This window comes from Phaenicophaeus curvirostris, chromosome 5, assembly GCF_032191515.1.
Source record: "Phaenicophaeus curvirostris isolate KB17595 chromosome 5, BPBGC_Pcur_1.0, whole genome shotgun sequence".
NCBI lineage: Eukaryota > Metazoa > Chordata > Aves > Cuculiformes > Cuculidae > Phaenicophaeus > Phaenicophaeus curvirostris.
In genome coordinates, this window is record NC_091396.1 from 40285567 (window position 1) to 40298964 (window position 13398).

General features: G+C 40.1%; 1 protein-coding gene across 1 annotated transcript; it reads right to left on the reverse strand.

Annotated features, from left to right (window-relative positions):
- Nucleotides 1–1137: 1137 nt before the first annotated feature.
- Nucleotides 1138–12561, reverse strand: DTD2 (D-aminoacyl-tRNA deacylase 2). The gene is made up of 3 exons (XM_069858381.1): nt 12463–12561; nt 6381–6450; nt 1138–3826 (listed from the first exon to the last, which is right to left on the reverse strand). Exons 1-3 carry the CDS (start codon nt 12547–12549, stop codon nt 3501–3503), a joined length of 483 nt encoding a protein of 160 aa, XP_069714482.1. The 5' UTR covers nt 12550–12561; the 3' UTR covers nt 1138–3500.
- Between the last annotated feature and the right edge of the window lie 837 nt (nt 12562–13398).

Genomic DNA, 13398 nt, shown 5'->3' on the forward strand with positions numbered 1-13398 from the left:
GGCGTTTACAGCTTCTTTCTCTCCTTTTTCCTCCTTTGGAAAAAAAGCTCTCATCTGGAGCTATTTTTATAAATTTTCTAATAAAGTTGTACACCTTGCTTTTTCTTCAGTAGTCTGCAACTGCGTATTTTGTATTTTATTTATCTTATATGCTTGCTCTTCTTAATCCCTCAGACTAGTTTTGTCCAGCTCCAGGTCTGCGTGTCTTCGACCACTGGCAAATTGTTTATAGCCTTAGGGTCTCCATCACCAGCCTGTGCCCCATCTCTACTTGTTCCATGCCTCTACTCTACACTGCAGGTCATGCCTTCACTTCCCAGGGCTGCTGCTGCTATAACTGGCCTTAATTTCTGTACACTGTAACACTATGTTAGTCATAAATATATCATTCTACACAGAATAACTAATTATTATCAATATCTGTATAAAAACTGTGGTTACACCATACAAAGCAAAAGTAAAAAGAATCAGCCATGGGCTGCTGTCAGGGAAATTGTTACAGCTGAATCAAGCAAAACCAGAGCTTCAAGATCAGAGAAAGTTCAGACACATCACACATGAGAAGCCTTCACCCTGAGATCTGGTAAATTCTGGACAAAGCCTGTGAACTTTTACTAGAGATAGCAGGACAGTTGCAGCATTGTTACTAGTATTACTGGGCTACATGCTTATTACCTTCCAATTCTGAACTAATATTTGTATGTTGCATACTGTATGTAGCAGCAGAGGTATTTCCACAAAGGGCAAGGGAGGGAAGCAGGAATACTGCTGACTAGAAAACAAGCTATTGCACCTGAACTCATTAGTTTTATGAGCACAGTTCATAGTCCATGCATGCTCAGTGCAGACACATTGGGTTTGTACGCTGCAAACAAGGTCACAAAAATATGATGTAGCAATTACTGTCTGACAGCTGAATTGCAGGCCACACTAGAATAGCATAATGATGACTCTTGATTTTGTAGTTTATTTCAAGGAAGTGGGGAATATTAAGCATCTTCCAATAGATATTCTCTAAGTATAGAACAGGATAATTATTCGAGCTTTTGTCTAGTCATAGAACAGAAACTATTTAAAGCAGTGTCAGATCATCTGTTTAGAGCATATATTCATGGCAGAAAGGAATGAACATTTGGCTTTGAAAAGATAATTTTAATCCATTTTTTCATCAGTACAGTTCATCTTGTTATTCAGAAATGGCTTCTTTCAGTAAATGGATTGTGAATCAATAGTAGATATAAATAAAGCAGTACAAAGGGCACAGCATTCAACAAGCTGCCAGTCACTGGAGCAGAAGACATCAGAAATCGGTATTCCAAGATAGATACACAAATGAATCAGAAATGGTCAGATAATAAAAAAAGATGCAGCCTTTTTACAGAAACTCCAGAGTTCTGTCTTGTCCCAAGAACCACTGAAATATATCTGAGTTTGTATGTGTTTTATATGAGAGATCAATACAAGATGGAGTTTGGTCAGAACTCTGTTTTTCACTAAACATTTTCAAGTTCACCCCTCTTAGAACTTGCAGAGTCCTTGAAACATAAAGAATTAACTGCAAGGTTGCCAAGGATCTTTCTGGAGCCAATGAAAAAAAAGATCTAATTAAAACCTGCAGACTTTGAATTATATCTCAAAGGATCAATTCTTGATATACTGAATACCTGCAATTCCTGTAAGGTCAGTGCAAAGTGGTGTTACTCAGCATTTTTTAGGATTTGGCCTCCAACAGAAAGCGGAATAAAAAAAAAGTTTTTTTCTTCAAGCACACAGATCATAATGAATCTGTATTAGTTATCTACATCACAACAATCTTATTTAAATGCTGCTAGTAAGCACTCAGAAAACTACTCATATTATGTCCATCATAACTGTTAATTATTAATGAATAAATATGTCATTTGAGACCTAGCTATTATTTCCAGGACATTTGTGTGAATAGTTGTTTTCAACTGTGAGAATTCCAGTAGCCAGGAATTCAGCATCCTTAGGTATTTCATAATTATTAACCATACATTATGTTAACCTGAAAAATCTCATTATTCTCTTACTAAAACTATGAGCTTTCTATCCATTCACAACATGTCATTCTCATGGCATTTTGAGCCTGCAGATTACGTGTTTTGATTTTGCTTGTTTTTAAAAAATAACATGTTTTTAAAAAAATAAAGACAGAATATTTATAATTACTGATCTACAATTTAAGATTGCACAAGCTGGCACACTCACTAACCATGAGATTTTACAGCTTTTCCAGAAGAATTTATTATTTAAATAGGAATTCTGGATAATTACTGCAAGCCATATAATTGTCTAATTTCACTTTGAACCCTTCTAAATTACTGACTTCAAAAACATTATGCTGCAGTAAAAGAAACTTGACTCACAGCATGAATGCACTTGAATCAGTTTTGAATTTGCCATATTTTAATGTAGCCATTCCATTCTTATTGCCTTACAAGACAATTTCCTATTATATCTTAACATCATCTCTTAATAATGTTTATGACAGTGTTGCATATCGGGGCAGCTGGGAGTGGAGACCCAAATGTGCCAACACTATGTAACAGAAATATAAGCTAGTCTCTGCCTGGCAGATTCAATAGACAGAAAGCTGGAAGGAAGCAATAGGGGCAGAGAGATGGCAGCATTCATGGTACCACTTTGATTTTTGTTTTCATGTGAATATTTCAGTCCCTTTCCTCAGGCTCTGTTATGAAACATTTTAGGAAACCACAAGACCGTGGTAACAAGGACACAGACAAAGCTATAACAAGCAGCCTATCAAAACACATTAGAGGAGATTTTGGAGTACAAACTTCAAGAAAGAAATTCAGTGGTACAGCCTTGACTGCAGTTTCTAGATGCATGTCACTGTTCCTTCCCTGTTATAGCCTATGTTCAGTCCTAGTACTACCTTAAAGTGTCCCCATCTCTACACACTCTGGATGAGGGGATGAACTTTCTTATTTAGTACCTACTCTGTAAGAAGCTAAAAATTCAGTGATTTTTTTATTTTCTATATGTTTGCAAGCTAGAAAGTATCGCTATTGTATAGACAGAAAACAGAAAGACAAGAATTATCCAACTCAGGAAATCTGGGCATCTACAGCAATCTTGTTTTTTTACCTATACATATCACTTCCTCAAGCATACTGTACAACAGCTAATACATGTAATACTTTTCTCATTATTTTGTAGTAAGAAATTGATGCGTTACACTATTTTTATTAATAAAGCTTTCCAAATTACACATCTTTATTGGATCAATATTAACAATTATTTTGAGCACACTTCAGATGAATATATGAAAACAGTCTCAGGCATCATTCTGTTTACTGGGCTTGGCAACATCATTACAGATGAGTTGAAGTTTTTCTTACACTGTATCTCTGAAATCATTTAAGTACATTAATGCTATTAAATGAGAAAAAAACCCAAACCAAACAAACCCCAACAGTTGCAAGCGAGCACTGTTATCCAGTATACAATTTATTTTTTCAAAATTCAATCAGATGAGTATAAGGTCCATTTGTATCCAGTTGTAAAACCTGCCTGTTTCCATATCTGCCATGCTTGACGAGAACACCTGCTTCCACACATTTGGCATTAGCAGCCAGCTCTTTTTCACACAAAGTCACAAACTGAGAATAAAGTTTCAGCCCTTGTTCTTTTTCAATGTTTGCATGGTACTGCATCTTTCTTCCCTTCAGCTTACCACCTAGCGTAGCTTGTGGTATGATCAACACACTGCCTGGTAAATCAAGAACAGAAACACACTCGCCGCTTTCATTTTCACTTAATTTAACATTCAACACCACATTGACTGAAAAGAAAAAAAAAAAAGAAGTTAAAAAAAGTATTGACTTAGTTTAACAAAAGTAAATTAAACAGGACTGTGATGCGTGACAAACTACTAAAGTAAAAGAAACTGCTTATTAATGAAATTAAAAGTTGAAAATTGACAATCAATAAATACTATTAACCGACTAAGATTTCTGTGTACTGTGAAGAATATTTATATTAATATAATCATAGAATCATATAATGGTTTTGGTTGGAAGGGACCTTAAAGATCATCCAGTTGCAACCTCCCTGCCATGGGCAGGAATACCTCCCACTAGACCAGGCAGCTCAAGGCCCCATCCAACCTGCCTTGAACATTTCCAGGGATGGGGCAGCCACAGCTTCTCTGAGCATCCTGTTCCAATGCCCCACCACGCACACAGTAGATAGTATGTCTAAAGAATTAGTCTGCAGGGAAACAGGTTGGCTGTTGGAAATCCTAAAGTTGATTCTAGCTGGACACTCTCAAAGGAACCCAGGATCCAATTAGTTATCCTAATCTAATTTCCTGATACTCAAATAGGGAACATCTGCAAAACCCAACACATTGTAGGCGGTAACACCATCTTCAATACACTTTGCAGAAGCTTCTGCCCTGACCATCTCTTCATTCTAGCTGCGGTAGTTTATAGCAGGACCCAACGCTGATCTGGGCTGAAGCCACAGGCTCAGCAGTTTGGTCTCCAGTGGAGTGAGTGCCCTTCAGTGCAGCACCTCAAGATGTACAGTTTCCAGCTCGCCTTTTGAAAGAGAAAGAAGGGCAGGCAGGTTGGAGGTGCAAGTTGGCCCATAAGACAGAATATATAAGTGTGCAAATAAAATCAATGCATTTAACTAACATTATCTTTCTGTGTTTCTGTAACAAGCCAATACATTCCCCCAAAACTTCTTTCAACTCTGTAAAAGCTGTGAGGATACTAATCATGCTTCCAGAAGCATAAAAGTTTAATTTGTTTGAAGCAAAGACAGCTGAGTTATGATTTACGAAGCAAAACCATTCATTTAAACAGTTTCAAAGTCTATTTAGGAAAAGTATTCTGTAAGGCAGACACTTTGGGTGCATGGTCAAAGATGAATCTCCTAATAGAAAACAGAATTTTCTTTTTCTGGCCTGTTTCAGCAGCCACACAGCTGAAAAGGTCATTATTCTCAAGAAACACTCTCATGAAACTCTCACACGCACAAAATCAATTTTTGTCTCACAGATTTGAATACATTCAAAGATTTCAACTTAGTTTAGCATCACAGAAAGACTGTGCCCTCCAAAACCAAAAGAAAACCTGCCAGGAGTTGCTCTCAGCATTTTCAGTAGCTTTTATGCTTGTGCAGCACCAGGTCTTTCTGCTGGTCCCAGCAAGCAGCCCAAAATAAACTAGACCTTTGGCAAAACCACTAATATTACTCAGCCACAGAAAAGAAAAGAATCACAGAATCACTAGGTTGGAAAAGACCCACAGGATCATCGAGTCCAAACATTCCTATCAAACACTAAAACATGCCCCTCAGCACCTCATCCACTCGTCTTTTAAATACCTCCAGGGATGGTGACTCAACCACCTCCCTGGGCAGCCTGTTCCAGTGCCCAATGACCCTTTCTGTGAAAAATTTTTTCCTAATGTTCAGCCTAAACCTCCCCTGGCGGAGCTTGAGGCCATTCCCTCTTGTCCTGTCCCCTGTCACTTGGAAGAAGAGGCCAGCACCCTCCTCTCCACAATTTCCTTTTAGGTAGTTGTAGAGAGCAAAGGGGGTACTTTTATCCGGAATACATGGCAACACAGAATTTCATAGGTGATCCAGTGCTACTGATGGAGGAAAGGAGGGAGAAGAAATGAAATGAAAGTGAAAAAGTAAACAGAAAACCCCCACAAATAAAAAAAAAACCCTCAAGCCAAAACTACAAGGGTTGAAGACAGAAATCACTACCATTTGACCTTACCCACAGCATCTTCTCTGCTTTGATGTAAATGTTAAAGTGCACACGAAGGAGAGGAAGAGAACAGCAAACTGCTGTTAACCCCTCTGAAACAGAAAACTGCACTTGAAATGCTAACAGTTTACAGAGTATGTCTGAAATAAGATGGGAAGGATGTTGTTTACTTATCCACCCGACTCCCTCTACTGGCTATAATTTCATATAATCTGCACATTCAGTGATGTTAAAATACTTCTCAAATCAAGCCATGAATTATTTGAAAACAGTTTTTCTAAATTAATTTCTGTCCTGGAGTGAACCTGTTGCATGATACATGTAACATGTCAAACAGCAGGTGTTTCTTTTGCTAAATGTGATCATCATGGAAACAGATCTTCTAACAAGTTGATCATGAGCAGATGGACAGAGTGAGAGGTATGTTAAAAGAAACAAAACTGACCAAGCTGTTCTTTCAGCCATGTGATTGATTTGGAATAATGCTATCTGCTGACTTTTTGACTTTTACTTGTCCAAATAGCTGTTGCCTTCTCTGCTTCTCTGCCTCTACTGCCTTTTTTTTTTTTCCCAAACAATACAAGAATTTGGAAGGATTATATCATACCAATTTTTGGAACAAGATCCTCATCAGCGCCTTTGAAGAAGCATATGTAGATAACAAGCCCTCTCTGGATCTACAAAAGATTACAGAAAACTATGTTAATGTTTCTCATTGTTCACCATGCATACTTATCATTAAAATTGATATAAAAAATGACAAAACTACACAACAAAAAAGCTTCTGAGAATAGCTTTAGTTATCTAGCACAGCTTCAGACATCAAGTTTACACACCACGCTATGGAAGCTTATAAGATATATACTGATTATCTACACAATGCTTCTATGTACAATGAAGCCAATCTATTAACTCCATGTGGAGCCAAATTCAGTTGGAATGTACAATGTACAGTATTGACATAAACAAGGTGACAAGATGAATTAGTGTATTTAAATTCAGCATAAGAAATAATTTAAGCTTTTTTCCTGTCAAACATACAGATAAAATAATTTTCAGTGTGAATTATGAGTTTATTTCCAACTATGAAACATGACAAACAGCACAGGACTTGTCAGTGAACTGAACTACATAGTTGATGTTAGAAGTAATCTAGTACAACATAATTCTAAAAAAACCACAAAGTCTGTTAATTAAAGATCTAAATATCATGACCAATTTAAATTTGATGAACAAAATTATGAAGTTGTTTGGAATATTATAAAGTTGTTAAAGATATTATTTATCAGTTTGGGGGAAATTTTGGGGGAAATGGGACCTTTCCCCTGGTTTGTACAGGGTAAAGGATATGCTGGTTCTTTACCGTTCATAGAGACTACTTCGAAGAACTACCTATTTGACGGAAGAATTAGGTTTGTATGGAGGAGAATGCAAAGGAAATGCTCGTGTAGCATTTCTGCTCTCTTGATTAGTTCATAAGGAATACGTGTGCAACTACCTGTGCTTTATGAATACAGACTGATAGGCTCTGCAGGCAACAGCAATTGTGTCTCATGCAGAAATGAAGGGTGTAACTTCTTCAGGAGAAGAAAGACAGGCATACAATAGCCACAGGCATACAGTATCTAAAAAAACCCTCACCACTGCTTTCACAAAGATACGTATCTATATTTTTGTTAGAAGAAAAATAAATGTCAGCTTATGAAATACCACCTAGGAGATGCTAACTAGATTGGGGCAGAAAGGAGTCATTAATACTGACATTATCAAAGCAAAAGGATAAGAAATGTGAATAGCTTCTTAAAAAATATATTTTTTCTGTCTTTTCTTTATTTTTCCTTTCCCCTTTTCTTTAAAAAGAAAAAGGGTTTTGGTGAAGAAAACTTAGCTATACATATGAGATTTTCCTTTTGTCATTGCAGACATTAAACAAAATGCTAAAGGCAACGACTAGGAACAGCTATGCCTTCTCAACTATTTTTCTAGTGACTAACTTCTGGGGAAAAAGAATGCTCTTTGTAGCCAAAACATCACATGCTAAGAACTTCTGAAAGCTTTAAATGGCTCATTTCAAAACTCATTTTGACCACTGAAGAATATTACACAGATTCCCAAATGACTGCCATATTTCATAAACACTGTAAGAAACTTTATGGCCTGAGCCTCAAATGACATTTCAAACCATCTGTTCGAATAAGGCAGAGAAATACTGGCTGCCAAAAGATAAATATCCTTACATGTCTAGCTAAATATTTATTCCAGAAACAATCAGCATCAGGATATTAATAAAGAATAACAATGTACACATATCTACCAATGAAAACATTTGTGGTAAAACAGGCCAAACACATTTACATTGTGTATATCTGACCACAGCATTAGAAATAGAGGACTCAATGATACAGCATACATCACAGAAAACAATTCTGAGACTTGTGACAGTGGTTTTTGCACAATCTCACACACAGAAGTAAATTATTCTGCAAGGATCTCATTTTAAAAGACAAAAAAATAAAGAAAGTGATATCTGCAAGTCCTAAGGCCAGACAGCTAAAGATTAAGTAAAAACATCCATTATTTTTCCAGCCCCTCTCATGAGTTTAATGCCTATTTTTCAAGATACTTTTTATCACAACATGAGACATACATACTGAAGGAAAACAGAGGAACTTGAAGTTAAATGAAAGAAAAAAAAAAATCAGAGACAAGTTAAAGCTGCTAGAGAGTGCTTCCATTTATATTGCAGGTTTATGATCTTCTAGAACACTTTTCAACCATGTTATAGTTGAAAACTACTCACTGTGGTTGAACATTCTATTCAATACATGTGCAACCACGTTTCAACCTCTTTTAACGTCCTACTTTTTTGTTCTTTAGTTTTCCTAATTGAACAGGAGATGCAAAAATGAATGCAATTTCAAGAGCTAACTTAATAATAATGCATGTCAGTCCTCTGATCTTATGTCAGTGTTACAGGTGTCCTAAGACTTGTGCTTGTTGCCAGCATAAGGAACTGGAACGTGTAAACCTTCTCAACCAAAGCAAAAACATTACCATTGCTGAAGTTCCTCAGTAACCTATCAAAGTCTAGTTGACTGCTCTTCAAAGCTCCATTTAATGCAGGAAAAATCAAGGAAAATAACACAAATAAGAAGGTAATAAATTCAATACGTTGATGTACAAACAGCTGCCACAAAGAACTTACGCAGTGACAGGTAGGTGGTTGGGCAGGGAAACTGTTCTATGTGGATTTACTGTTGCTAGTAAAACACCTTCACAAATAAATCAGCAAAGCAAGTTACTTTGCACCACTGGCATGCTGGCATTTATTATGAAACTGTTCTAAGTAATCATCAGAGCAGGCAACCTGCATCATGAAGGGCTGAAGTATTCATCCTCGAAGGCCTTATGGCCTTAGGCAGCTGCCGCTTCCTAACACCACTTTTAGCTGTTTTGTAGGAAAAATAAATAACTAACTCCTTCCTTACGCTCCTCACTAAATAAGTTCATTTGAATTTTGCAGGACTTCATTAGCAAAATTCAAATACATTCTGCAAAATATTATCTCAACTCTACCTTTTGGTTTTTTTTCATGAAAATGAGGACACTTCATAATCCTTAGGAAGCCAGCTTGTGAGACTAAAATTATTATAAAGTATTATTTGACATATCAATTTCAAGTTCAGATTTGCTACCCCATGAGAAGATTTCTCTATATTTCTTGCATTCAGCTCCAGCAAAGAGTACATCATCTACTGCAGGTCACAGAACAAGTCTGTGCCTAGTACTTTGCACTCTTCTTGCTATCTTAGCCAGAAAACAAATCAAGGAAAATAAGAGAAGGGAAACGGTTTTCATTGCATAAAGTGTAGGGACTTAGACTTTTTAGCTGAATATTCATTTTACATTTCTTTTCCCTCATAACTGTGAAGTACACGAAACCTCACCTAATTTCTCCCCTGCATTTAAAATAATACCTTTTTCTCCTCCTAAGTATTTTACTGTATATATAAACCTTTTATGGATACTATCTAATCAACATTTCTCCATAAACAACATATCCCAGTAATCTTCAACAGGCCAGAAAAACTCAATCATGAAAACACAATGAAGGCAGTGATTCATGAATAGATATAAACCACACTCCCAACCTTTTTCCACATAAAGAACCTCCACTCTAAAGTTCCTAAAATACCTGCAGGGGTGTCTCAAAGCTCAGAAGCTATTCAAAGCCACCTACATAATGTGATATTTATAGTAAACTAAGAATTTCTCAAGGTGAGGACCTACTTTTAAGTTGCTATAGTTCATCAGGAACACATTGGTGTATGTAAGTAATAGTTTATGAAGTCTGTATTTTTTATTTTTGCTTTGACACGCATATATAGGGAGTAACATTATCCTACCAGAAAACATCAGCAGCAAAGATTCCTTCCAATAATCTCTAAAGTAGTCATACTAAAGTAACTATGAGCTTCCATATTTTTTGTTGCATGGTGACTAGTTCTTGTTACAATAGATTTCTCCTAAAAAGACACAGGTACCCATGAAAGATTCTTAAGCACTCATGACAAATATTAGTAAGGTTCACGTTTGAAATATATCTGCTGCTGAGACTGCCCAAATCTCTTACTGATTCCTTTAGAGCAATCCATTACTTTCCCAGTGATTTTGGTTAAGCCATTTAAAACTTCAGATAAGATATATAAACAGCAGAACCTCCTTATAATAGAGCTAGTCATGCTATCCCTAAACTATAACATACATTTCTTATTGGGTAGTTTAAGACAACCAGTAAAATGACACATCTGCTTTTATTTACTAGGCCTACAATTGCTTCTGAGATTAGCAAACTAGAAATAGGACAATTCCCCTAAACTTAATTTATGCTGTGCTGAGCAACTTTCACTATAATTAACCTTACACTGAGAGGCTAATAATGCAATATACACAGATGCATTTCAGCCAAACACAGTATCTGTGAGATGGCAGGTATTTCCTTTGAGCAAACTGTTCTGTTTTCCCAAACCATGATGCAGAAACTAGGTCTTAGGGATCCATCTGCCTCTTCCAAACAAGGACAGAAATGTTTTAAGAAAAAGCATGGAAGTCAAACAGTGGACAGACCTAGGGACAGACGTATTTTTTTTATACTCTCTTCAGAGTTGTTGAATGAACTCGTAAGCCCTTTCAACACACTAGAATTTTTACTTGTAAAAAAAACCTATAGGAGTGGCTTTTTCCCCTTCTGTTACAAGAAGGATAAAAGACAAAAACAGAAGGGCTATATATTGGCACCTGCACAGACGGGTTATTCTAGTGTAGGTAATCCACAAACAGTGACACCTACAGCAGCAAGTGCATCCCAAAGGGCAGCCCTCATGCTTTGGTCAATAGCCCTGTGTGGTACGCATACCACATGCCTAAAGAGTCTGCAGGCCTCCCTACTTCTCCCAACAGGACTATGGGAGGAAAAAGGGGAAATGGCAATGTTTCCCTCAAGCTGTGTGGTGGTCTGTATCCCACATTTCCCATTTCCTTAGTGATCTGGAAAAAAAAAATCAGAACATCTGCTGCCATACTCCCACTGCTCTACCTGTCATTTCTCCACCAAGTGTACACTATTACACAAATAAAGCGCACAGCTGAGCCTGTCAGCCAAGTCCATAGCACCTCAGGGCATGGGTATTTGAGAAAGGGCAGATAATGCCAAAGAGGGAACAGCAAAGTTAGAGGTGGAAGGGGTGCTGTGGAGCAGTCATGCTCCTGTGGGGGGGCCATACTGAAGCACAGAGTGAGGAGCAGCAGCACCAAGTCCTGTGTGCTGTCCCCAGTCTGCCATGTTCCTTGCTGCCCAGCTTAAGGGACCCTGTGAACTTCGGTGATAACTAAGGGGGAAGGAGAGGACTCTGGAGTAGCAATGAGCAAGGGAGGACAAGAGGTGTCTCAACTGAAACTTAGCCTGGAAAAGCAGGAAGGGTGTTTTCCTCAGGTGTCTAAATATTTCAGGTTTTTCATTTGTTGTTCCCTCCCTGATACTCAAACCCCTAACTAAATACATATGTTACCTGGCAACAAATTTAATTGGAATTTCCCAAGTCAAGTCTGTTTTGCCTGTGATGGCAACGGGGAGGTATTACCCCTGATTTTACTCCGACCCATTAGTTTTCTCCCTCCTTTTGTTCCCACTCCCCGTCCTGGGTGGGTGAAGGGGCTGTTGGGTGGGTTTGGCTGGCAGCAGGGGCCAAGCCCACCGCTGCTGCCAAGCTCCCCAGGGGGACCGTAGGTTTTGAAGGCAAGTATACAGTCCAACTGGGATTCTCCTGAGGCTCCACAGGCGTTCCCGCAGGGATCACTGAGCTGACCACGCGTAGGGAAGGGCCGGCAGCTCCACTGCTCAGTTCCCCGGCCGCGCAGGAGGCAGCAGCGTCTCATGGAATCACGGAATCACTAGGCTGGAGAAGACCTTTGAAGCCAGCAAGTCTAACCGTACCCGTCCGCGACTCAATTGTATCCCTGAGCGCTTCAACCACCCTCCTTTTAAACGCCCCCGGGGATGGGGAATCAGCCGCCTCCCCGGGCGGCCCGACGGCCGAAACTCCCCCGGCGCAGCGTGAGGCCGCTCCCCCTCCTCCTCTCGCTGCCGGGGGAGAAGAGCGGAGGGCAGTGGGGAGGGCGGCGGGCGTTACCTCGGCCCACTCGGCGCGGTCCGGGCTGTCGGGGGCGCTGAGCCGCAGCCGGGCGGCCTGGCAGCGCTGCAGCAGCGCCCGCGCCATGGCCCCGGGGCCGAGCGGCGCCGCGGCCGCCCAGGGACGCGCTTCCGCCGCGGGGGGCGGGACCTGCGAGCGGCGGGGCGGGGGGGGCTGCCGGCCGCCACGTCCCCGCTGAAAGGGGGCGAGAGGGGTCGCCCCTTGCCCCGTTCCCGTTACAGAGCGGGGAGCGGGGCTCGCGGTCTGCCCGGCGGGCAGCGGGGCGCCGGGCTTCGGAACGGGATAAACAGCGCACGGCTCAGTTCCCAGAGCGCGGCGGGGAACGGGGCTTTGTGTCTTTTGGGATGAGAAATTAAATCGTAGAATCATAGAATAGTCTGCGTTGAACGGGACCTTAAAGATCACCCAGTTCTAACTCCCCTGCCGTGGGCAGGGACACCTCCCACCAGCCCAGGCTGCCCAAGGCCCCATCCAACCTGGCCTTGAACACCCCCAGGCATGGGGCAGCCACAGCCTCCCTGGGCAACCTGGGCCGGTGTCTCAACACCCTCATCGGGAAGAAATTCTTCTTTATGTCTAGTCTAAATCTGCCCCTCTCCGGTTTATAGCCATTGTCCCTAGTCCTATCACTGCAAGCCTTTGTGAACAGTCCCTTCTCAGCTTTCCTGTAGCCCCTTCAGGTACTGGAAGGTTGCTGTAAGATCTCAGAGCCTTCTCCAGGCTGAACAAGCCCAACTCTCTCAGCCCGTCCTCGTATCGAGGTGCTCCACATAGGGGGTACGTTTACTTCAGGATTTGATGGAGAACATTTACTTCTGGATGTTTCAACACAATGCCTGTGAAACAGTGTATAGACTAATCAGTATGACATCATTATTTAGGTATGGATTCTTGGTGTTATTATGTCATGTTTCC